This window comes from Heterodontus francisci, chromosome 10 (assembly GCF_036365525.1).
Source record: "Heterodontus francisci isolate sHetFra1 chromosome 10, sHetFra1.hap1, whole genome shotgun sequence".
In the NCBI taxonomy this organism is placed as follows: Eukaryota; Metazoa; Chordata; class Chondrichthyes; order Heterodontiformes; family Heterodontidae; genus Heterodontus; species Heterodontus francisci.
This window is the reverse complement of record NC_090380.1, coordinates 80,678,285-80,705,643: the sequence shown is the minus strand read 5'-3', so window position 1 is coordinate 80,705,643 and position 27,359 is coordinate 80,678,285. Positions and strand designations below refer to the sequence as shown.

General features: G+C 42.5%; 1 protein-coding gene across 2 annotated transcripts in view; it reads right to left on the bottom strand.

Moving 5' to 3' along the window:
* Nucleotides 1-10,189: 10,189 nt before the first annotated feature.
* The window catches only part of LOC137374570 (capZ-interacting protein-like), a 78,835-nt gene continuing 61,665 nt past the window's right edge, over nucleotides 10,190-27,359 (bottom strand). For both annotated transcript variants that reach the window (XM_068040861.1, XM_068040862.1), the window contains exons 3-7: nucleotides 20,593-20,688; nucleotides 20,288-20,365; nucleotides 19,258-19,458; nucleotides 16,942-17,556; nucleotides 10,190-14,405 (exon numbers count right to left, since the gene is read on the bottom strand). In XM_068040861.1, the coding sequence (XP_067896962.1) occupies nucleotides 14,376-14,405; nucleotides 16,942-17,556; nucleotides 19,258-19,458; nucleotides 20,288-20,365; nucleotides 20,593-20,688 (1,020 nt within the window). In that variant the 3' untranslated portion in view covers nucleotides 10,190-14,375. The remainder of the gene's footprint in view (nucleotides 14,406-16,941; nucleotides 17,557-19,257; nucleotides 19,459-20,287; nucleotides 20,366-20,592; nucleotides 20,689-27,359) is intronic.

Below are 27,359 nucleotides of genomic sequence, written 5' to 3'. Positions count from 1 at the left end.
CCGGAGGAGTTTTCAGAGGTGGGAAGGGAAAGGCCATGGAGGACTTTGAACACGAGGATGAGAGCATTAAAGAAGGGGTGTTTTCAATATACACGTGAAACCTGGTCCCATGACCAGAATTTTACATTGGCTGGAAATCCTGCCCACCAGCCAAAATGTCAGTGGCGCACCCACCTCCGCTGGGCCTGGGACCCATGCTATGAGTTTACATGGCCCAGGCCCTTAATTGGCCTTGGGTGGGAATTCTGCCCCTCTGAGGCAGGAGGTCCTGCCTCCAACAACTGTCGGCCAATCAGCGGACTAGCAGCTCTCCGCCCCAGCAGCGCCACCGGGAGCAGTGGCCACTGCTGGGACTGCATACAGCGAGAGGAGCCAGCATGGACAAGGCCCCAGAATTAAGGTGTGTGTGGCCTCACCAGGGACAATTGGCTGGCCCTGCGAGGCGAGGGGGTTCATTTGTGGGGGGGGGGGTGAGGTGGGAATGTTCTCCAGTGGTGCCGTGTGGGAGCCCAATCAGTAGGGCCTCCCCAACCTGCAAGGAGGCTATCAGGTTTTACTGGATGGCCTCCTGAGGGGCTGATCTGCCCATCCAGCGGTGGCAGGAGGAGGCCTTAAGTGGCAATTAATTGGCCACTTAAGCACCTTAATTGGCCTGGGGTGGGTGGGCCATTTGTCACCTCCCCTGCTGCTTGTAAAATTGCAGCGAGGGTGGGAAGTTAATGGGAACGATAGCCCCTGCCACTCACTCAATTTTATGCCCATCCTCACCCCTCACACTTCCAGCCTCCAAACCACTTCCACAGAGGATGTAAAATTCCAGCCCATGTCTTTGGAGGATGTCACCACAGATGCAGCCGAGGAGCAAGAAGGGCAAAGGATATAACGGTCACACTGAGCTGAACATGGAAGAGAGGCTTTGAGAGGGATGATAAGGGCGGCACAGTGGCGCAGTGGTTAGCACTGCAGCCTCACAGCTCCAGGGACCCGGGTTCGATTCCGGGTACTGCCTGTGTGGAGTTTGCAAGTTCTCCCTGTGTCTGCGTGGGTTTTCTCCGGGTGCTCCGGTTTCCTCCCACAAGCCAAAAGACTTGCAGGTTGATAGGTAAATTGGCCATTATAAATTGTCACTAGTGTAGGTAGGTGGTAGGGAAATATAGGGACAGGTGGGGATGTTTGGTAGGAATGTAGGATTAGTATAAATGGGTGGTTGATGTTCGGCACAGACTCGGTGGGCCGAAGGGCCTGTTTCAGTGCTGTATCTCTAATCTAATCTAATCTAAGATCAACTACGTCTAAGGCTGCAGACAGTTTATAAAGGTATCATAGTAACAGTCAGTCACAGAGGATGTTATTTGTGACTTTATTAGGGTTGTTTCAGTGCTGTGGCACCTGATTTGAGAGATTCAAACATGGAATTTCAGGAAACATAGACTTTGGTAAGCAAAGGGATATTGTAGATGAGGTGATAGGCTGCAAGGACGGAAATGTAAAGGGCATTTGTTTTGAGGAGGGGTGATGATAGCAGTTTTGAAAGGGAGGAGGGCAATATCTGAGTAGAGGGAGCCATTTACAATATTAGGACATAGAACAGTACAGCACAGTACAGGCCCTTCGGCCCACGATGTTGTGCCAACCCTTTAACCTACTCTAATTAGCGTTAATGATCATCAAAGCCTCAAAATCTTCTCCCTTTTCCCTGCCCTCCATCTTTCCCTTTAAGTCTGTTTAAGACTTTTGTCCTAATTATATTGAAGTCATTACATCTACTCAGGTTATCGTCATTTGAGATGGCATCTTACGCACATTTTAGTAAGTACTTGGAGGCAGTAATCATTTAATGTACTACCTTCTGTTCATCGCAGCCCCTACTTGCATTTTTTCAGGTTTCTTGTTCCTTCTCTAACTTCCCTCTTTATTTCCCAGATCTCTCTTTGCACCTCTGACTATGCTTATCACTTCAACACCAGCTAGTGGCAGCACAATATAATTCATTTTACAATATTTGCAGTATTTAGTGTTGCTGAGACACTGCAGTTGTAATTCCTGTCCTCACCAGTATGTGGCAATGTGGTATTATGTTTGTATCTTGAGCAGTTGAGTTGTTGAAGTCATGGTTTTACCACTTGGTGCCACTGAATGGTGAATGAAACTCATCACTTAAGTAGACATTGACAAGGAGAGGGAAAGAATAGAAATACAGCTTGACATTCTGAAATATAGAAATATGCATGTATCCAAATAGATTTAAAGTGGAAAGGTAACAAACAAACGAGTAAAGTGCAGAATTAACCATCCAAAGGAATAGGGAATGTCACAGATAGTGTCACCCCATCCACCACCTTCAACATTCACTTCCTTCACTACCAATGCACAGTGGCAGCAGTGTGTGACATCTACAAGATGCACTGCAGCAACGCACCAAGGCTCCTTAGACAGCACCTTCCAAACCCGCGACCTCTACCAACGAGAAGGACAAGGGCAGCAAATACATGGGAACACCACCACCTGCAAGTTCCCCTCCAAGCCACACACCATCCTGACTTGGAGCTATATCGCTGTTCCTTCACAGTCGCTGGGTCAAAATCCTGGAACTCCCTTCCTAACAGCACTGTTGGCATACCAACACCCCAAGGATTGCAGCGGTTCAAGAAGACAGCTCACCACCACCTTCTCAAGGGCAATTAGGGATGGGCAATAAATGCTGGCCTAGCCAGCGACGCCCACATCCCTCGAACAAATAAATAAAATCTAAATGGTACTAATTTGTGGGGGTTACAAGAACAGACATACCTGGGGGGGGGGTGTATATTCACAAATCTTTGAAGGTGGCAGGGAAGTTGAGAAAGCAGTTATGGAAGTGTACGGGATACTTGAAATTGTAAATAGAGGCATTGAATACAAAAACTAGGAAGTCATGCTAAACCTTTACAAATCTCTGGTTCCGTCTCCACTGGGGTATTGTGTCCAGTCTGAGCACCACACTTTAGGAAGAATGTGAAAGCATTAAATACAGTGCAGAAAAGATTTACGAGAATGGTGCCAGGGATGAGAAACTTCGTTCCATGGATAGATTGAGAAACTGGGACTGTTCTCCCAGAATCGTTACAGCGCAGGAAGAGGCCATTTGGCCCATCATGTCTGCTCTCCAAATGAGCAATTCTTCTCCTTAGAAAAGGGAAGGTTGAGGAGATTTAGAGGTGTTCAAAATCATGAGGGGTCAGCACAGAGTGGATAGGGAGAAACTGTTCCTATTGGCAGAAGGGCCGAGAACCAGAGGGCATTGATTTAAGGTGAATGGCAAAAGAACCAAAGGCAACATGAGGAAAAACTTCTTTTGTGCAGCACATGGTTAGGATCTTGAGTGCACTGCCTGAGAGTGTGGTGGAGGCAGGTTCAATTACAGCTTTCAAAAGGGAATTAGATAGTTATCTGAAAAGAAAAAAAAACTGTAGGCCTACAGGGAAAGGCTGGGTGAGTGGGACTAGCTGAGTTGCTCATGCAGAGAGCTGGCACAGACACAGAGGGCTGAATCGTCTCTTTCTGTACTGTAACCAATTCTATGATTTAAAATAATTGGCAAAAGTACTAGACAGGAAATGAGGAGAAATTTCTTCACATGGAGGGCTGTTAAAGATCTGGACCACACTACCTGAAAGGCTGGTGGAATCAGATTACACAGGAACGTACAAAGGGCAAGTGGACATGCAGTTGAAGTACATTAAATTTCAGGGTTATGGGGGAAATGCTGGGGTGTGGAATTAAATTGGACAACTCTTTCAAAGGAGTCCTTCTATTCTCATAACCTCCTCAAAGCAGTACCTTTTAGATTATAATGTTGTTTCTGCCAAAGTGCATCACTTCAGATTTAATTGCATCTGATGTCGCTGCCCATTTCAGCATTTCCTCAGTTGAATATACAATAATTGAACCACAAGACTCCCAAACAGCCCAACACTTTTTGCTAGGAAGCGGAACTCATGATATACTATGTTATCTGTGACATTCCCTGTTTCTTTGGGTGGTACAGGCACAATGGGCTGAACAGCCTCTGTTGTTGGACTCTATGATGTGAATGAAGCTATGCTAAACCTTCAGAAAAGCACGGGTGAGACCATATCTGGAGTATTGTGTCCAATTCTGAGCACTGCACTTTCAGAAGGATGTCAAGGCCTTATAGGGTGAGCAGAGGAGACTTACTAGAATACCAGCAGTGTTGCAGGACTTCAGTGATGTGGAGAGACCAGGGAAGCTGGCTCTATTTTCTTTACAACAGACGATAATGCTACCTTCCATGACGGTGCTTCTGATATGACCTCCTTTTTCCTCAACCGAGGAATCCCCCCCATAGTTGTTGACAGGGCCCTCAACCGTGTCTGGCCCATTTCCCGCACCTCTGCCCTCAATCCTTCCCCTCCCTCCCAGAACCGTGACAGGGTTCCCCTTGTCCTCACTTTCCACCCCATCAGCCTCCATATCCAAAGGATCATCCTCCGCCATTTCCGCCACCTCCAGCGTGATGCCACTACCAAACGCATCTTCCCCTGCCTTCCCCTGTCAGCATTCCGAAGGGATCGTTCCCTCCGCCACACCCTAGTCCACTCCTCCATTACCCCCACCACCTCGTCCCCGTCCCATGGCACCTTCCCCTGCAATCGCAGGAGGTGTAATACCTGCTCATTTACCTCCTCTCTCCTCACTATCCCAGGCCCCAAACACTCCTTTCAGGTGAAGCAGCGATTTATTTGTACTTCTTTCAATGTAGTATACTATATTCGCTGCTCACAATGTGGTCTCCTCTACATTGGGGAGACCAAGTGCAGACTGGGTGACCACTTTGTGGAACACCTCCGCTCAGTCCGCAAGCAGGACCCTGAGCTTCCAGTTGCTTGCCATTTCAACACTCCCCCCTGCTCTCGTGCTCACATCTCTGTCCTGGGATTGCTGCAGTGTTCCAGTGAACATCAATGCAAGCTCGAGGAACAGCATCTCATCTACCGATTAGGCACACTACAGCCTGCCGGACTGAAAATTGAGTTCAATCATTTCAGAGCATGACAGCCCCCCATTTTACTTTCATTTTTAGTTATTTTTTCTTTTTTCTTTTTTACATTTTTTAGAATCCTTTTTTTTGCATTTATTTCATTTCATCTTAGTTTGTTTAGTTTGCTTACCCACGGTTTTTTTCATGTTTGCACTTGCTGCTGTTCAATATTCAGTCCGTTAACACCTTATCTTTACTAATGCTTTGTCTTTCAACACACCATTAACATATTGTTTGCCTTTGCTCCATGACCTATGTGGTCTTGTCCAATCTACACCTTCTCCTTTATTATCTCTTGCCCCACCCCCACCTCACTTGCTTATAACCTTTGACATTTCTTATATTTGTCAGTTCCGAAGAAGGGTCACTGACCCGAAACGTTAACTCTGCTTCTCTTTCCAAAGATGCTGCCAGACCTGCTGAATGGTTCCAGCATTTCTTGTTTTTATTCCAGATTTCCAGCATCCGCAGTATTTTGCTTTTATTTAAGGTTAAGGGGAGATTTAATATAGGTGTTTATGAGGGATTTTGATAGAGTAAATAAAGAGAAACTGGTTCAAGTGGCAGACGGGTCAGCAACAAAAGGACACAGATTTAAAACAATTGCAAAAAGAACTAGAGGGAAGATGAGGAGATTCCATTTTTTACACACAGCAAGTTGTTGTAATCGGCAATGCACTGGCTGAAACAGATTCCAAATCACTTTCAAAAGAGAACTGAATAAATACTTGAAAGGAAATATTTGCAGGAGCATTGGAACAGAACAGAAAAGAGGGACAAATTGGATAGCTTTTAAAAGAACTGGCAGAGGCACGATAAGCCAAATAGTCTCCTTCTGTGCTGCAAGATTGTATGATTCTATAAGATGTGCTCTTGCTTCTCTGCTGCCAGTTTGGAAAGGGCTAGCAATTGAGTATGGTCACAGACTGTGGCCTAAGGAGAGAAAAGCAATTCACAAGTCAGCACGGGGGGGGAAGAGACAGCCAAAGCCTGGGTTTAGTAAGAGGAATTGAGAAAGCACTAGCAGAGCAAGTTAAATATGAAGAAAGGAGAGATTCAACTTGATCTTCCAACACTCGGTAATACTTCATGCACCAGGCATAATTCTCTATAACAATTTTCATTTAAATAGCACCTTTAATATGGAAAATTGTTCTTAGCTGATTCACAGATGGGAAAAATAAAAATGAATGTATGTCAAACTAAGGGACGGGAGTTCAGAAAATTGACCAAAGATTTGGTTAAAATATGGGTTTTAGAAAGGCTTGTAAAGGTGGAGAGAGACAGAGAGATTTAGGGAGTGAGTTCCAGAGAGTAGATTTGATGCAGCTGATGGCTCCATCACCAGTGACGGGGCAGAGTGGGGACACACAGATCGGAAATGGAGAACTGAAGCAGTTTTGCCAATGACCATAAGATAGTTCATCAACAGAAAATAACCCAGCTTCTTTCATTATACATATCAACAGGAACCCTTGAGCTCAATACCAAAAAGAAAATCTTGTTTTAATCAACATAGTGCCACCTCTTCATGTGACCACTTTTACAGAGTCCAAAACTAGATTTGGCCAAATCCCCAACTACCATTCCTTGCTTAATATACTTCAGAGAGACTGCAGGGCTAACGTCATGCAATAAAGCAGCCAATCTCGGGTTACATCATAGAAGGATGTCTGGTGGTAGGAACTTTAATATCTCTTTGTTGACAATGTGACATCAAAATGTCATCACAACAGCAGAATTCTATTCTACAGAAGTGAGGGGACATTTTGACATCTTAAAACTAGATTTTTGATGGTCAGCTTGCTGCCAAACTAGATTCAGGTCCAAACCCTGACCTAGTTTTACCAATAGTTCTGTGGGCCCAAAATGACTGCCACAGAAAGCAAATCAAATAACCTAGGTCACTGCAGTTTCCTATATTGCCAACCAGTAGCACCATGCTACTATACCTTACAGTTGTTTATAACTGAGGAATCTAGGTGAGGAGCCAACGCCCATAACACAAGAACCAGTAAAGGTTGAAATGAGTCAGAATGGTGCAGGATGTCTAATTACATGATTTAAGCTGGGACAAGAGGCTCAAAAGCCTGAAAATTGAAGCAGGCAGCAAAGAATTCAGGAGATTCCCTACTTGAGGTCCTAATAAAGACCAAATTTGAGTAAAACAGACACCAACTCTCATTCAGCTTCAGACCCACTCAGATTGCTACTTCCCAGCTAGTCTCCATCCTCAGAATGCAATCTCAAGTATATACACTTTTTATTTTATTCATTCATGGGATGTGGGCGACGCTGGCCAGGCCAGCATTTATTGCCCATCCCTAATTGCCCTTGAGAAGGTGGTGGTGAGCTACCTTCTTGAACCGCTGCAGTCCATTTGGGGTAGGTATACCCACAGTGCTGTTAGGGTCGGAGTTTCAGGATTTTGACCCAGCGACAGTAAAGGAACAGTGATATAGTTCCAAGTCAGGATGGTGTGTGACTTGGAGGGGAACTTGCAGGTGGGGGTGTTCCCATGTATTTGCTGCCCTTGTCCTTCTAGTTGGTAGAAGCCGCGGGTTTGGAAGGTGCTGTCTAAGGAGCCTTGGTGCATTGTTGCAGTGCATCTTGTAGATGGTACACACTGCTGCCACTGTGCGTCGGTGGTGGAGGGAGTGAATGTTTGCAGATGGGGTGCCAATCAAGCAGGCTGCTTTGTCCTGGATGGTGTCGAGCTTCTTGGGTGTTATTGGAGCTGCACCCATCCAGGCAAGTGGAGAGTATTCCATCACACTCCTGACTTGTGCCTTGCAGATGGTGGACAGGCTTTGGGGAGTCAGGAGGTGAGTTACTCGCCTCAGGATTCCTAGCCTCTGACCTGCTCTTGTAGCCACGGTATTTATATGGCTACTCCAGTTCAGTTTCTGGTCAATGGTAACCCCTAGGATGTTGATAGTGGGGGATTCAGTGATGGTAATGCTGTTGAATGTCAAGGGGAGATGGTTAGATTCTCTCTTGTTGGAGATGGTCATTGCCTGGCACTTGTGTGGCACGAATGTTACTTGCCACTTATCAGCCCAAGCCTGGATATTGTCCAGGTCTTGTTGCATCTCTACACAGGCTGCTTCAGTATCTGAGGAGTCACGAATGGTGCTGAACATTGTGCAATCATCCGCGAACATCCCCACTTCTGACCTTATGATTGAAGGAAGGTCATTGATGAAGCAGCTGAAGATGGATGGGCCTAGGACACTACCCTGAGGAACCCCTACACTGTATTAGCATTTCTCAGTTTGATCTTCCAGAAATTTACAGCATAGAAGGAGACCAGTCAGCCCATCCTGTTAAGTATCAGTTCTATACTGGTGAAATCTAAAACTAATCCTACTGCCCCACTTTCTCCCAAAGCCACATTATCATCTTGTTTCAAATATGCTTCCCTTGAGATATTGTGGTCTCTGCCTCAACAACCCCAGTGATAATTCACTCCATGCTTCAGCAGTGCTCTGGATAAATAAATGCCTCCCATTTTCCCTCTTCACACTCGCTCTGTGCCAGTTTCAAATTGATGCCTTCTCACTGGTGTCTCCCCAACCAGAGAAAAAGTCTTGCAATATTAGTGAGGTTTCAGATTGATGTTCGACTTTCCAATACCAACAGAAAGAAATTAAAGCATGTCTAACCAACAAAGTGAAGTATCCACAGGGGAGTTGCCATGATTACTGGGAAGCTGCAATGTTCTTGGGTAGTTTGTTTGCTTCCTGATACTCCCCCTCTGTCACTGATCTGAAACAAAACTGGCACAGAGCCTCAGGCAAGGCTTCAATAAGCAGAGTAACACAATGCTGTAGACTTCTCCTGAAAGCTTGGCATACATTTCCTGCATTTATTTTCCTGGTCAAGACTGAACATGCATCAAGCAAAGTGTGAAAACAAGGTGGTAAATTCTCAGTTCCAATATGTGAAACAGAGGCAGGTTATCCTCACTGATGTCTTTGTAACTTCCAACATTCCACTGAAGTAGTGCCTGTGGGATCATAGTAACAATTGCAGTAACAATTTTCCAATTCTGTTGGTAAGGCACAATTAACAACATGGCAAATCTATGCCAGTGGGCCCTGAATGTAGAATACCACTGGCAGACAGGAAATAGGGTACATGTTAATGGGGCATCAGTGCAACTGCAGTGCTTAATTTATTTGCTTATTTTAAGGCACAGTCCCTCTCTTCACCACACAGATGTGAGTTGCCATAGTTGGAGGCCTGTTTCATGAAGAAAGCATTCTCTTTGTGAAGGGACAGTTAAAATTTACGTGATGAAATATCCAGAGGAACAGTTAGTGGAAATTGCAAAACCTGTTGGAAGTTGGGTTGAAGCATCTGAAAAGCAAGCAGTACAGACAGTCAGTGCAAAAACTGGCTCTAAAATAGATCCAGCATTGTACTAAATAATGAAGACATGCAACTGCTAAACTGGTTGAAATCAGTTCCATTCAATACCTGCAAGCGGATAAGAGGAAACTTGATTGAAACATATAAGATCCTGAGGGGTCTTGACAGGGTTGGTGTGGAAAGGATGTTTCCCCTTAGGGAAGGATCTAGAACTAGGTGGTCACTGTTTAAAAATAAGGAGTTGTCCATTTAAGACAGAGATGAGGAGAAATTTTTTCTCTGAGGGCCGTGAGTCTTTGGAACTCTCTCTTCCTCAAAAGGCGGTGGAAACAGAGTCTTTGAATATTTTTAAGGCAGAGGTAGATAGATTCTTGATAAACAAGGGGGTGAAAGGTTTTTGGGAGTAGGCGGGAATATGGAGTTGAGGTCACAATCAGATCAGCCATGATCTTATCGAATGGCAGAGCAGGCTCGAGAGTCCAAGTAGCCTACTCCTGCTCCTAATTCGTATGTTCGTATGCAACCTCTATCAATGCCTGGTCAGTCCCTGTGGGACATGTACATTTTGGACTCACACACACTTTAAATGTCTCAGTTTCAAAACTACCATCACTTGTGACTGGAGCCAAAGGCATAGAACCCATTCAATCACACCTTTCCCCACCTTTATGGCTATCAATGGATATCTCCCTCTAAATTACAGAAATTCCAGGAGAGATGGGAGCACTGAATTAAGGAATACTTGCCTGAAAAAAATAATGCTGAATTCAGGAGTTATATTTTCGTAATGCATTTTTATTTTAAGTTAAAAGCTTACAAAAGCAGCATTTTTGGCATCACATTTTTTTCAGGAGTGGGAAGCACATACTTCTTGCATATACCTCACTCCACAGAAAGTTTCACATACAGTCATTCCAACATGTTAGATATCTATATATATAAATCCATGACTCACAACTGTGGGCTAGACGTTACAGTATTAATTGCAAGGTAATGCAATAATTTGCGCAGTAGCAAATTCAATGCTCCTGTTGAGACACCATCTCACTCAAAGCACTTTCACTTCAATAGAAGCACATCTTCTGGTGTGATTGGGACTATAATAGCAGTTTTACACTAAAATAGAAAATACACGTGAAGCTTCTTAACTAGGACACATTGGTAAGGATGGAAATGTCCTTTTTTTTTAAGACCATCTCAATTAATCAGACCAACTGATTTTGAATTAAAGATATTCAAATGGTAGCTGAGGAAATGTCTGTTATCAAGGAATATCTAATTAACAACGTCCCATTTAAGTGGCATCAAATGAACATGTCTGAAGTCTACTCGGTGACTGTAAATAAGTTGTGCATAGTTCCTTACATTTTTCTAGTTCTACTTTACAATATTCAGCTTTGAAAATATCCAGAAAAATACCAAGAGGTTATTTTTATAGAATATGTGCAGATTATGTACATTGTAAAAAGGATTCAGTTTATATCAGCCAGGCAAAAGTTTGGGTTTTCAATTCCAGTTTTTGGTTTATTGTGATTCAAAGACAGAAAATTAATCTAATTAAAATCAGTATGAACACTATCCTTTGGATAATTATTTTTATTAACACTGGATTTTTCTGCTGAAATAGATCACTTTTCTGTATCCAATGCTACCAACCATCTTGAGTCTTTTGGGGCTATTTTGATCAAGCTTTCCTTCCGATTTCTTATTATTCCTTGCTTGTGAACTTAATTATTTTTATAGATAATAAACTATTGTAATGGAAAGATAAATGATCCAGATTTAGACCAATGTGCGAAACTTCAACTAATGACACTTGATTGAATAATTTAAAACCAGCATTTTGCAACGTGTTGGTATAGAGGAGGTTATTCATTCAATGACAAGTAAAACAAGTGAGTACGGTGATAAAATCTGGCAATAGGGTTATTCACATTAATATTATGCTCCTCTTTTACATGTTCAAGTAGCCATAGAAACATTGCAGGTTTCAAATGGGAATAACATCTTGTTGCCACTGAATCAATTCATTCTTGTGTCTCACGGATACACTTTGATGAGACAATATTTGGTGATAAATTTATTTTCACCTAAGCTTTAGTGGATACACTCTTCAACAAATTCAATTTTTGTGAATGAAACCACAATCCAGGCAATTTTAAACCCTTCATATACTTCAGCCAATAAATAATCATTTAAACAGTTACTTTTCTACAAATCAATTATTTCCCAATTCTGATTTACAGGAATGAAAGGTCTGTTATCTAACCTCTTCAGCTGTTAAAAATGTCACAAATAACCCTTGCACAACTCTCTAAAGAGGCCACTGTTGGCTTGCAATGTCAATTTGTATTCTCTTGTTTATATAACTTGTTACATGACAGTTTCATTTGCTAGATTTAAAAAAGCATTCAATGAGATGGGACTGCAAAATGGGTCCTTGAAAATGGAACAGACAATATGAAAACGTAAAGGATTAATGTCATGTGTTCACATTTGTAGTGAAGGAACTCAGAATAAGGATAAGGGCCAGTAGTGCAAGTCTGCAAATGGAATGCAAGGGTACTAGTCCAAGTATAACCAAAAATCAAATTTGAAATATTAATGTTAACTCCATTAATGAAAGCAATGTTTTTTTTAACCAGTAGAACAATCCCAATCATGATCCATGTGAAAAAAAGAGCATCGAGATATTTAGAAAAACAACTAAGAATAAACACCCACATATGTGCAGTGGGTACTGACTCAGGATCAGTTATGGTGACATTACAAAATAATAATGTGGATCTAAGGAATTTTCAGGCAGGCTCGAGTCTCAGAGGTCACTCTAAATGCAATGGAGAAAGGCAGGTGTTGTGGGAAATGCTGCACCATGAACTATCAATCTGTGATTTCCATATTTTGGTTTTGTAAATGTCATGAAAATGTTAGTGAAAGACACAGTTATTGATGGAATGATGTAAATCACTTTACCAATTGCACAATTTCCACACGTGCTTGTTTTATAAAATACTTTACCAGGATGACAATTCCCATTTCAGAGCTAAACTTGAAATCTACATTTACTTTATATTTTAATGTGCTTAAGCAATAGAAATGATTGAACAGTTAAGTACGACCACATCACCATCTCGGTCCTCTGCAGATGTGCTGGAATTAGGGGATATGAAGTATTAAAAGGACCTGTCCAATTGGAGGGGATCAAAATTTTGTCTTCCATTGCTAGAGAGACTAAAAGATCCTACAGCAGTAATTGCAAAAAGCAGAGATTTAAACCTTCCAGCAGTTAATTTTACTAAAAGGAACCCTTCCAGTGCCTTCTTTCTCCAATTGCAGCACCTCACTGGGCTGTCCTGGTTAAAAATGTACAAATAAAATAATTCTATATTTGTAGGGAGCTTGAACAGTTCCTGGCAATCACAAGGCGAACGGCTGGATTTTTATGTGAAAGAGAAACATTGCCCAGAATGTGTGCTCCTGAACATTCCTTACTCGAGTTTGGAGCAATAGTGACCTCAAGGCAATGCAGAAGTCTACTCATCTACTTGCAGCAAGTTATTTGAAAACGAGATGCATAATGTTGAGGAAAATGAAATCAGAGAAAACCCCTCAAAAATATTCAAAACACTTTTTTTTTGAAACTTGAATGAAAGCTTTGCAGAAGCTAAAATTTCTAAGCAAAAAATATACTTTGTACCTTATATTGGTGATAATTTTGATCCACAGGCTATGTAGATTTTGGAAGCACAATAGCTTTGCTTTCAATAATAAGGCTAACAGGAAAACTGAAATTTATTATGTTAACTGAGACAACAAATACCGAAGTTTAAGTTAAACTATCGCCTCAATTTTAGCTCCTCCACCTGGTGGAAACCAGGCCCACTGGGCGATGGGTGAGGTAGCAGTTTAAATGGAGCAGGCCTCATTTGGCCTATTGTGACGATATTGTCCGGGCCCAATCTACCATTTTAATCTGAGGCCTCAGTGGAGCAGTAAGGCTCCCTCACAGGGCAAAAACTGCTGGGATCCAAGTTGAGGGCCTGACGAGGCCCAGCAAGGTCCTGGAGACCTAACTAACTGCTGGGGACTGTTTATGCTCCTCCTGACCCCTAAATCCTTTGCCCACCCACTGATGAGGCACTGATTGCTGCCATGTTTGGGCAGGAGTTGAATCTTTAATATAGAAATGAGGTCCATGAGCTAAAATTTCACTGGGTCTTGATATGTGAGCATGTCAGCAATCTCACCCAGAGTTAAAATCAAGGCCTACGTGTCTAGTTAACAGACAGGACATCCATAATATATACACATCTATAACCTTCCGCTCATCTTCTCATTCTGACATGAAGCTCTGAGCCAGCAATATCCAGGACCTGACTACTTGGGGCTTTTTGACACTTTGCAATAATGCCAATGATTATTCATGTTGGTTTGGATTCTTCTCATTTGTTTCTTTCGACATCAACATCTTTGGTTTCATGGAATTATTAGTTCCGCTTTTAATTGCAGATGTGTGAGCAAGTTTCATATCCATTTATCTGCACATGCACATCTAGTCGTAAAAAAGTTTGGGTGCTGGAATTTAAGATGCTCGTTCAATATTATTTTGTTGATTGGCACTAGTCGTAGTGGCTCCTTGAGGTATGTAGCTTGAATTAAACATTTATTCAAAAAAGAAATTTTCAGATCATATTTCATGAAGGATATACACAGAACAAACTGGGATAGGTGTGCGAATGAATCCAGCCCATAACCAGCAGAGTAAGCATAAATGTGCAGGTGAACTATTACAGAAACTCACACACACCATAGCAAATAAAAGAACTGAAAGTTATGTAGAAAGACGAACAATCTGTTTTTTTTCACTTGTCACTAGATATGCGCAAAATAAGTTGAGTTGCTTTGAAAGCCTATCAGCCTCCAATGAATGTTGGCTTGGTTAGATTGGTCACACACATCTTTAGTCTTCAGTTCCTCCAGGAGCCCTTTCCTAGAAAAAAAATAAATACAGGTCACATTAATTGTACATAGTACACCAAACCCCTCTATATCTTACAGATAAAAAAGCAGTGTACACATTCCTACATCACAATACACACACAGACTCAGTTGCGCTTTTTTCATTTTGTACATCACACACATCATATCCTTTTGGATTTGCATGTTGTGCAAGAGTGAATCTTTCCAATAATGGACACTAAAATAGTGAAACTGTGGAGAAATGGATTTGATGCTGGCCAATACCACTCTGCATCAAACTTCACCAAGCATTCAGACTTGGGCTCTAACTATTCAGAGTGAACTAGGCCTGTTTACAGGAACTCACTGTCAGGATGCAGCTCCTGAAGCTCATAGCTGATTGTTAAAGGGACTGTTTGACTGTCATTGTGTAGAGAGAAAATCACGGCTGAGCAAAGAGGCAAAGTACCGTTATTTTTAGATGGAGCTTTGTAGGCAGCCTCTCATTCATCCACAGGATAATAGGGTGATCATTTAGGACTGAAATGAGGAGGAATATCTTCACTCAAAGGATTATGAATCTTTGGAATTCTCTACCCCAGGAGGGTTGTGGATGCTCCATTGTTGAACACATTTAAGACTGGAATAGACAGATTTTTGGTCTCAGGGAATCAAGGGATATGGTGAGTGGGCAGGAAAGTGGAAATGAAGCCCAAGATCAGCCATGATCATATTGAATGGTGAAGCAGGCTCGATGGGCCATATGGTCCACTCACGCTCCGATTGATTGTGTTCTTATCCTCCTTATAGGAGAGATACCCAGGTTCTTTGGACATCTGTCACTGTGCTCACATCTTACCAAAACAGACAAGGAGAAAAGTTTGCCAGTGAGGCTAGCCACCCATTATACTACATCAAGTAGATATGCAAAGCATGAAGGAACCAACAGTTCCCTCTCACCTACTTACATCCTGAGACTGCAGGCCAATCCTCAAATGCATACGCGTACTGTATCAGTTACTCTCACTTTAAATTGGAATTGCTGTTGTGTGATTATTGTGAAAGGTGACACCCACTAACTAAGCTTACCACACACAACTACCCTGGTAAGTTGGGATGCAAGATGAGCATATGGTTATGTCATTTGAGTGTTCTTCAAACCTCCAGTAGTTCAATGCTTTTTCTCTACTTGCAGAACAAATGACACATAACAAAAAGGAGCAGGCTAAAGGAGGTCCCTCTCATTTTAGACATCTCAGTCAACCTGAATGGGCAATGCTAGATATGGTGGCATGTGAGTGAGGCCATGATGAAGCTTAAGGTATCCCCAAAGCTGATGCCATTTTATCATTCTTTTTCCCTTAATCCAGTCATTCAGATGTATATATTGCACCCTGACATACTTCAGCGGTATCAGCTTTGGTGGTAAATTTCAGCCACCATTCAAAAATTTAGTTGTTTCAATTACTTGGTTTGCTTTCGGCTTTGTGGGTCTTGAATCCAAAACATTCTGACAATAAACCTGAGCACATAAATGTAGGCTGGCACCTCAGTGCATTAGGAGTGTTGCATTGCCTTTCAGACGGAATATTAAACAGAGGAGATTCCTGCTTGCTCAGGTGAATGTAAAAGATCTTATGGAACTATTCAATGAAAAGCAGGGAATTCTCTCAATGGCCTGATCAATATTTCTCGGCCTACCAACACCACCAATAGTTGTTCTGGATGTTCATTCATTTCCTGTTCATGGGACCTTGCTGTGCACCAATTTGGTAGGTGCATATTCCTACATAACAACAACAGCACTTCAAAAGTAATTCATTGTTGTACTGTGCTTTGAATTGCCCTAGGAAAACTATTAGGTATGGCACAAACACAAGCTCTTTATTACTATTGGGATTCCTGAAGCGGTTACATGACCCAGCAGTGACCATGGACCCCAAACCCTAAAGCACCTGGCATCACTTACTAGATCTGTGACAGACACCAGCACAGATACATCTAGCCTTGGGGAATTTAGCCAGCCCGTTTGAGGTGGTGTATTGAGTGTGCTGCAGCAGCTGGTAGAGGCAGAGGAGGGGCAGGAAGCAAGACATTATGGACTGCTCATCTTCAGTTCATAAATAGGAACTAAGTATGATGATACAGATTATAAAGCCATGGGAGTGACTTTAATTGTCTACCACCCTGTTTTCTGATATACTATAATCAAAAATCACCCCCACAAAATACTGGGAATACATTACCAAGAAAGGGTGGGAAATTTGCTGAAGAATTAAATGTCCCAAATGAAAAAGTAAATCTTTTTGGTAAAAACTGAGAAACTGAAATGAAAAGCCTTAAAAACAAGTCAGCTACACTACAGCAAAACAGATGTTCAGACTAATGCTTAAGACTTAAGTTTGCTACTTCCTGGTCGAATGGTACTGAGATTGTTGGAGTTAAAATCTTCATATTGCACTGGGAAGTCTGAGTGAGCTAAGATTCCTAAAGAGGCAAGAAACCAATTGGTGTTACTGTTGGAATTCATGCAAGTTAATTTGTTCAAATAAAACTCTTGCACCTACCTCTACATTATTGATCAGCAGATCAATATCGATTGCTTTCGCTTCTTCAATTTTTGGTTCTTGATCGGCAGTCTCAGAAACTGCAGTCTCACTTCCTACAGTGTTGTGATCAATACTGGCAGAGGCCTCACCGTCTTTGTTTGAATACTCTTCAGTTTGCTTTGCTGTGATATTATTGTCTTCCTTGAGTTCACATTGGTTTAGATTAGAACAATTTTTAGACTCTTGACTTTGAGAAGACGGGAGGTCATTAAGCTCCTTATGGGATGGTTCTTCAGGTGAAGACGCTATAGGCGAGGCAAAAGAGTCTTCTTTGGGCGAGGCGAGAGAGTCTTCTTTGGGCGAGGCGAGAGAGTCTTCTTTGGGCGAGGCGAGAGAGTCTTCTTTGGGCGAGGAGGAGTTTTTTGAATCTGCATTATCAGTTTGAACTCCATGATCAGTAAAAACATCATCACTTTTTTCATCTTCTGCTCCATTCTGTTGTGGTTCTATTTCCTTGTCAGAGTTACCAGGTTTTTCTGTTTCTGGAGAGCCAGGATTATCTACATCTTCAGTGACTGATCTTCTAAATCGCCTGCTAGGTGGTCGTCGTTTCAGTGATACACGTGCTCGACTCTAAAAGGCAAAGCAAACAAAAACACATCCAAACAAATTTACGATCTGAAATGCATTTATCTTTCCTGATCAGAGACAACAGCAGGTGTTATTGCAAAATAATAACTATGCATGCACTGTGACCCAAAACAACTCTACTTCAAAACTGGGATGGTCTACATTAATCTCAATCCTGAAAATTTCAATTGACCCAGCACCAACAGCCTTTTGAGGGCGAGAGTTCCAGATTATCTTTTGTATATTTCACTCCAAAATGGCTCAACTCTAATTTTAAAATTATACTCCTTTGTTCTAGATTCCCCTACCAGAAGAAATAGCCTCTTTGTACCTATCATATCAAATCCCTTTATCATTTTAAACAACTTGATTAAATCAAGTCTGACTAAGAGTCTGTACAACAGAAGCATAACTTCCTCACTTTTGCATTCCAACTCACTCGATGCCAACATTTCATTAGCCTTTTTGATTACTTTTTTGCACTTGTGCACGAGCTTTCTGTGATCCATGCACGTGGATCCCCAAGTCTTTTTGCTCCTCACAGCTCCTAATCTCAGGCTTGGGCCCAAGCCCAGTCAGGTCTAAGAAGCCCCAATCAATCCCAGGGCAGCACAAAAGGTGAGGGAGATCTGACATAACAGGTCTCTGTCTCTTTTTCCTCTTCACTGCACCCCACTAATTTCCCACATGCAATAGTGAGGAAAATCTACCCAATGGCTCCAATCAGAAACTAGCATCTTTTTTTCAGATGTTGATCAGCTTGCCCTGTAGTTATGGTCCTTTCTATTTTTATTTCACAATCCAGTTGCCTGTATGTTCATAGTTCCAGGTTTGAAATCTTTGAAAACAGACCTAGACCTCACCTTGCTTATATAGTTGCATTGTGGGTAATAATGTAGATTCCAGACACCATGGTCAGGAGTTTTCCTGCAAGTTTCAGAACCCTGACGTCATGGTCAAATGGGGGTTAGAAGCCCACACTGTGGTGGGAAACAGAGTCACTGGCAGTGATTTTCTCCAAATTGGCCAATTAGTGGTCAGAGGGCAGGCTCACCATAAGGATGGCAGACGAACTGTCTAAGCTGGAGTGCCAATAGGAGGCCCTCCAGCAATAAAGAAGCACCAGGCTGCCTTTTCAGGTAAGAGAGAGAGAGAGAGAGAGAGAGAGAGGGGTCACCTCAAGATGGAGGTGCCCCTCACCAACCTTTTAAATTTTAGAATAAAAAATTCCCCTCAGCAGCCAAGCCACCATTGTGGAGGGGGAGGTGAGGAGGGCCTCAAAGCCTGCCTGGAGTGTTGCTTCCCCACCCCCGTCTGCCACCAGGAGGCTGCCTCCAGGCAGATGGCCTGTTCCCCAATGCCTCCGGGGGCCTGGAGGCCATTGAGAAAATTCCATCTGGCCTCTAACAATAGGCCTTTAAAGGGCCTTAATTGGCTACCTGCCTCATGTGGGTGGGTAGCCCTGCCGCCCTCCCATTCTGATGAGAAAATGCCCCGGGGCAGGATGGTGCTGGCAAATCGGCATGCCACTGGCAGTACGAAATTCTGCCCTCAGCCCATCGGGGCCTAAAACCTCAGTTACATGTAACAATTATTTACTAATATCAGCTAGCATATATATTCCTAAAATTAAGTTTAACTTGAAAGATTTGCATACTCTAATAATAGCACTCAAAATTGATGCTGTATCTTGTTCGACATTACCTTGTGGAAACTGTGCAAAGGCTCTGCTTCTGTGGGTTGGTCAGATGTAACTGGACCTCCATCTGATTCGCTGGATCGGGAGCGTGCTCCAGGGCTATCAGGTGTAGAAGCAGGGCTAGCAAAAGGCGAGACTGAAGATTTTAATGGACTCTTTGGACCAATCCCAGGCAAGAGAGCAGTCGGGGAGAGAAGCAAGTTGGCCTATATATAAAAACAAAAGGAGGAAAAAAAGCTGCATTCTATTAGCATTTTAAATTTTTTTTTGCAACTGTCTAGTAGCTTTTATTGATTTATGTACATGCACACCTGAATAGCTCTGTTCATCCACAGTTCCTAGTTTCTCACCGTTTAGCAAATAGTATGAACCTAGTTTAAAATTTTCTCATTGGATGGGGTAGGAATTGTTTTTTGAACTGAGTTTCCACTGTTAGGAAAGTTCATGCTGCAATCAACTTTCTCCTAAAATTAAAATTACCAAGATGAGCAGCTGCCAGCTGTTTTCAGGTTTGGTGGTTCGACATCACACTTTACAAGTACCAGTCTGAGATCAGAGAGATTGTAACATACATCCTGAGCTAGTTCCAAATACAATTTCTGCCAAGTCAAAATATTCATTACATTATAAAACAAACATTTACCAAATGGCTGATAGAGAGAGAGTACAAAAATTAACATACTCCAAGGCTACGGATAAGATATGTAAAGTGCACAAGCTCAACCTTTGTGATTTTAATGTTATTTAAACTGCTTCATCATCTTCAGCAACAGAAGAGCCGATTTTCTGAATGTGTTCTCCTAGTGGAGATCTTCACCCACTGAGGTGCCATCTCCCAAAATACTCCTCCATTAACCGGGTATATCCCTGAAATGCTAACCCACCTTTTCACTTTACAGATGCTGATGGACCTGTTGTTATTTTCAGCATTTTCTGTTTTTTTATTCTGCTTTATTATCTTATTGCTTAACTTTCTGGGCCATACATCCATAACAAACCATAGTTATAGCAAGTGGCAAATATTCTCAAACACACCTGGAGTTTTTCAATGAGAGGAGAGGATGTTTTCAATTTCAACTTTGGATGACGGGAGGAGTCGTTGACTGATGGCTTCTGTGTATATAAAAAAAAAGTATGTTGAGAAGCATGGAATGGGGAAAGGTCAATGAGCCCTTCAAGCTACAACAGCTATTTCATATTCATGACCAGATTTCAGATGATCGGATTTGCAGCCTTCACATATGCAATAGGTTCAAGTTTGAGGGTTAAAGTTACCTATGTGCTAAACTTTATATGATTATCTTAAGGTAAGTAGGTACTTTTAGATATGAATATTTTACCTCATCTGCATTATGGTCTGCTTCAGTATTATTCTTCATACCACACAAAGGAAGAAAACAAGGAGGCTTTTTACGAATTGGTCCCTTGAGTTGTTTCTACAAAAAAAAGAATGAATTTGTATTTAAGTAGCACTTTTCATAGCTTTCAGAATATCCTGAAATACTTCAAAATGAATAAGTCAGGGTGACGTTAGCTTAATAGTTATAGTATTGGACCAGCAACCCAACTTTTGAGAAGTAAAATGCTCCTATCGCAAGTCATGAATTGACTGGAATCATATGGTAATTTGTGGGCTACCACCAGAAAATGACCATTAAAGAAGCTGTCAGATTTTTGTAAAAACCCAAATGCTTCACTAATGTAAAGGGTCTGGCCTACATGCGACTCCAGCCACATTACATGATTGATTGACTCTTAATACTCTTTAGGCAACAAGGGATGGATAACATCTACTGCCTTGCCAATGTTGTTGACATCCCAAAAAATTTATTTATTTTTTTTTTTAAAAAGAGTCACAATTATGTAAGCAAATACAGCAACCATTTTGTACGTGGCAATGAGATAAATGTACAGCTCATCCAAATCATAGAATGTCTGTAGCACAGAAAGAGGTCTTTTGGTCCATCGTGTCTGTGCCAGCTCTCTGCAAAAGCAACTCACTCAGACCCACTCCCCGGCCTTTTCCCCAGAGCCCTACAAATTTTTTCTCTTCAGGTAATTGTCCAAAAATCTTTTGAAGGCCTTGATTGAAACTGTCTCCACAAACACTCAGGCAGAGCATTCCAAATCCTAACCACTCGTTGCGTAAAAAAGTTTTCCCCCATGTTGCCTCTGGTTCTTGTGCCAATCATCTTAAATCGGAGTCCACTGGCTCTGGATTCCTCCGCCAATGGGAACAGTTTTTCCCTCTCGACTCTATCCAGATCCTTCATGATTTTGAACGCCTCTATCAAATCGCCTGATAATCTTCCCTTCTCCAAGGAGAATAACCCCAGCTTCTCCACCCTATCCACATAACTGATGTTCCTCATTCCTGGAACCATTCTCATGAAACTTTTCTGCACCCTCTCTAATGCCTTAACATGCTTCCTAAAGTGCAGTGCCCAGAACTGAACACAATACTCCTGTTGATCCAAGCCAGTGTTTTATACAGGTTTACCATAACTTCCTTGTTCTTGTACTTTATGATCCTGTTTATAAACCCCAGGATCCCATATAATTTATTTAACCACTTTCTCAACCTGCCCTGCAAGCTTCAATATTTGTGCACATATACACCCAGGTCCCTCCTACAACCCCATTAGAATTGTATCCTCTAATTTATATTGCCTCTCCTCGTTCTTCCTATCAAAATGAATCACTTCACACTTTTCTGCATTGAACTTTATCTGCCACTTGTTTGTCTATTCCACCAACCTATGTCTTCTTCAAGTTTATTGCTATCCTCACAGTTCACAATTCTTCCAAGTTTTGTGTCACCTTCAAATTTTGAAATTGTGCCCTGTACGCCCAAGTCTAGGTCATTAATATATATCAAGAAAAGCAGGGGTCGGTCCTAGCACCAAACCCTGGGGAACTGCTCTCCGCCCCCCCCCCCCCCCCCACCCATATACTTTCCTCCAGTCTGAAAAACAACCATTCACCACTACTCTGTCTCCTGTCACTCAGCTAATTTTGTATCCATGCTGCTACTGAACAGTTTATTCTATGGGCTCTAACTTTGCTGACAAGCGCCTGTTATCAAATGCCTTTTGAAAGTCCATGCATACCACATCAACTGGATTACCCTCATTAACCCTCTCCGTTACCTCAGCAAAAAATTCAAGCAAATTAGTTAAACGTGATTTGCCTGTAATAGATTCATGCTGGCTTTCTATAATTAATCCAAACTTGTCCAAGTGACACTGTATTTTGCCCCAAATTATCATTTCCAAAAGCTTTCCCACCACTGTGGTTAAACTGACTGACTTGAAGTTGCTGGGCTTGTCCTAACACCCTTTTTTGAACAAGCATATAAAATTTGCAATTCTCCAATCAACTGGCACCACCCTTGTATCCAAAAAGGATTGGAAGATTATGGCCAGTCCCTCCACAATTTTCACCCTTGCTTCTCTCAGTATCCTTGGATGCATCTCATCTGGTCCTGCTGACTTCTCAACTTTAAGTACAGCTAGCCTAATATCTCTTTATCAATTTTTAGCCCATCCAGTATCTTAACTACCTCCTCTTTCACCGTGACATGGGCAGCATTTTCTTCGTTAGTAAAGACAGATGCAAAGTACCTCAGCTATGTCCCTGACTCCAAGCCTAAATCCCCTTTTAGGTCCCTAATTGGCCCCACTCCTCCTTTTACCACTTTTCTGATATTTACATGCCTATCGAAGGCTTTCAGGTTCCCTCTTATGTTAGCTGCTAGTCTCCTCTCATACTGTCTCTTTGCTTCTTTTATTTTCTTTTTCACGTCCCCTCTGAACCTTTTATATTCAGCTTGGTTCTCAATAATATTATCCACCTGACATCAGTCATATGCAATAAAAACAGAAAGTGCTGGAAATACTTAGCAGGTCTGGCTGCATCTGTGGAAAGAGAAACGGAGAAGCTGAAATGTCACAGACCTGAAACATTAACTCTGCTTCTCTCTCCACAGATGCTGCCAGACCTGCTGAGTATCTCCAGCACTTCCTGTTTTTATTTCAGATTTCCAGCATCTGCAGTATTTTGCTTTTACTAATTGGTCAGATGCACAGTTTATCTGCTTCATCTTACTCTCTATCTCTTTAGTCATTCAGGGAGCTCTGGATCTGTTGCCCAACCTTTCCCCTTTGTGGGAATGTACCCAAACTATCTCCTCTTTAAAGGCAGCCCACTGTTCAGTTACAGTTTTGCCTGCAAATCTCTGATTCCAATTTATTTGGGCCAGATCTGTTTTCACTCCATTGAAGTTGGCCATCCCCCCAATAAATCATTTTTACTTTGGAGTGCCGCTTGTCCTTTTCCATAGCCAACCTAACCTTCATGATGCGTTGGCCATTGTCCCTTAAATACTCCCCTATTGACACTTGATTCACTTGACCCACGTCATTCCCCAGAATCAGAACCAGCAATGCTTCATTGGACCGGAAACATACTGATATAGAAAACTCTCCTGAACGTACTATGGAAACTCTTGCTCCTCTCTGCCATTACACTATTACTATCCTAGTCTATATTAGGAAATTAAAGTCCCCCATTATAATTGCTCTATAATTCTTGCACATCTTTGTAATTTCCTTGCAAATTTGTTCATATATATTTCCCACTAGTTGGTGGCTTTTAGAATACACCCAGTATTGTAATGGTACCTATTTTGTTTCTTAGCTCTAACCAAATGGATTCTGTCCTTGATTCCTCTAGGACATCCTCTCTCTCCAGCACAGTAATCCTTAATCAATACTGCTACCCCTCCTCCTTTCCTTCCTTCCCTATCTTTCCGGAACATCTTGTATCTGGGAATATTTAGCACCCAGTTATGCCCTTTTTTGAGCCAGGTCTCCATTATCACCACGTGGCCATCTATGCCTGCAGTTCATCAACCTCATTTACCACATTCCATGCATTGATATACATGCATATTAAACCTTATTGAGACCTTATTACATTCTATCTTACTCTGACCCCACCCAATACCTTACTCTTTTCTACTCCAGTGCTAGCTGTCTCTCCCAATTCTCTGTGCATCTGTGATTTACTCTCTAATATTGCCTTCTACTTCCCACACCCCTGCCAAGTTAGTTTAAACCCTCCCCAATAGCAGTCGCAAATCGCCCCACTAGGACATTGGTCCCCGCTCTGTTGAGGTGCAACCCATCCGGCCTGTACAGGTGCCATTTACCCCAGAACCAGTCCCCAATGTCCCACAATCTAAAGCCCTCCCTCCTGCACCATCTCTGCAACCACGCATTCATTTGCTTCATCTTCCCATTTCTATACTCACTAGCGCATGGTACTGGGAATAATCCGTAGACTAAAAACTTTGTGGTCCTGCTTGCTCGTTTCTTTCCTAGCTCCCTAAACTCTGCCTGCAGGACCTCATTCCTCTTTCTACCTATGTCATTGGTAGCAATATGGATTGTAACCACTAGCTTTTCATCCTCATCCCTCAGAATGTTCTGTACCCACTCAGTGACATCCTTGACCCTGGCAACAGGGAGACAACACACCATCCTGGATTCATGTCTGTGACTGCAGAAGCACCCATCTGTTCCCCTAACTATCAAATCCCTTATTACTACTGCTTTTCCAATCTTCCTCCTTGCCCCCCTATACAACTGAGCCAGCCATGGTGCTGTGGACTTGACTCTGGCTGCACACTTCAGAGGAATAATCATTCTCACCAGTATTCAGAACAGAATACTGGTTGGAGAGCATGATGCTCTCAGGGGACTCTTGCAGTATCTGCCTGCTCCTTCTTGACTCTGGCAGTCACCCGTTCCCTCTCTGAGCTCGAGTTGCTGCAGCTGACGACACTTCCTGTACATGTGGTTGCCCAGGACACATGAAACATCCTGCAGTTCCCACATGTAACTGGATGTATATTCCATGGGCCTGAGCTGTCCTTGTCATGCCTTTATTTATTAGCCCATTAAACATACAACTTGAATAAAAGAAAAAAAAAGTAGACGAAAGACACTCACTGGCTACTCACCAATTAGCTGCTTTTCCTGTGCTGACTTTGTTTTATTTTAAAGGGTGATAAACAGATGTTTATACTAAAGTATTAGCTAAAAACCTTAGATTTTAATTTACTGAAAAGAACAGACTTCTTTCGTATTCCTAACCCCTATAATTTAATTTGTAATGTTATCCCCTAGATCTGATTGATTTTAATTACATGATAAATTATAAAATTGACTTTAGTTTTTAGTTTGTTTTTAAAGGTGTTGGTTGAGTAGAGACTGCTAACTAAGACAATGCACGGAAATCCCTGCTGTTTTCAGATAGTGTCATGGCATCTTTAACATTCATCTGAACAAGGCCTTACTTTATCATCTCATCTAAAGGATAGCACTTCTAACAATTCAGCACTTCCTCAGTACTGCAATTGAGTGTCATCCTAGTTAAGTGTTCAGGTCCTGGAGTAAGGCTTTGAACTCACACCCTGTTGAATTAAAGGAGAATGCTATTACTGAGCCACACTAATGAGTCAGAATCTTGAACATTCGGAAACAGGAAATTAACTGAACATGTCTCCGATGCAAACCTTTATGCAGCATAGGTTTGTCTTTAGAAAACACAAAGTATCATCTAGCCCCAACATCACATGGTAATAAGCCAAGCTACACCTTGATCTCCATCCAACATCCTCATTGTGTTCAAATAAAGAGCTGAATTTTTGCCATGGAGGCGGGAAACAGGAGCTGGGTTTGTTTTGGGTCAAGAACCTGCCTCCAGTGGGAAACTGATTAAAGTTGCGCTTTTCACAGGGGTGAGCCCTTAATTGATATGGAGACAGACTCCCTACCCAATTAGAGTCCGTATGGGCAGGAACGTAGGCAGGTCAGATAAAGCATGGGACTGATTTAGACATCACTGAGGCTGCTGGTTATCTTAAAGGAGAAATTTGCTGATTGTGCCAAAGCCTTTCACAGCATCAGAGGGAAGCGAGATATCACAGGAGAGCCAGAGACCTGGCACCCAGGGCAGGGCTGCCCCCTTTGCTTCATGGATGCTAACCTGGATCTAATATTAGAGACCATGAGAGAGAGGAGGGAGGTCCTCTTCCTGGAGGGTGGCAGGAGGCGGCCACCAGGTCGCATGAAGCACAAGTGGGTCACTGGGGTGTTCTTACTGTCTCTGCCTATTGCTTTCCTCTCTTTGCAATGTATAAATGATTACACTAAGTCAGACATCAGAGACTCCTTTTATTGCTGCTTTGACAGGAAAAATGGTATGAGGTGGTGAAAGAGATAACGGAACCCTCCACAGTGAGGACAAAACCTCCGAGCAAATCTGCTTCCTTCATTGGTGATTAGAAGGTCCAGGATGTGTCTTCCAAGCTCGTATTAGGACAGATATCTCTGATTTCCTTCCATACCAAGCCCCTCAATCTGGGTCAGAGGGACTCAGTTGAAACGTTCTTGAATCAGGACATCCCTGATATTCATGGCATGCTCGCAAGCACTTTGCACTCTGACCCACGCCAGCCAACCCGTTGAGCAGCAGGGGCACCTTTCTGTTCAGTGTTATCATCATCTGCCTGCAATTCCTCCTCCCCTCTCACCTCCTGCTCCTCCCCCAATGAGCTGTTTTCTTCCATGGCCTCCCTGTCCTCAAGGGGTCCACACCTCTCTGGAGAAAATTATTATGGAGAACACAGCAGACCACCACAATGACTGAGATCCTTGCAGGAGGGTACTGGAAGGTGCCACCCGACTGGCCAAGGCACTAGAATCAAATCTTCAGAAGCTCGATGGCCTGCTCAGTGGTTGTCCTACTGAGCAGGTGGCATTGGTTTTATCACCTCTGTGCTTCTGTCTGGGGCTCCCGTAGAGGGGTCAGTAGTCATCTTTTAAAGGATATCCCTTCTTCCCTGGGATTCATCCATGCACTTTGGGGGTTAGAGTGAATAGCCGTGGCAGCCTGGACTGCCAGAAGATGAGGGAGTCATGGCAATGTCAGGAAAGAGTGCACGCATGGCGGAAGCTCTTCTTGTGGTCACAGACCAGCTGAACATTGAGGGAGTGGAAGCCCTTCCTCTTTATGAATCTGAGTGCCTTGATGGTCACAA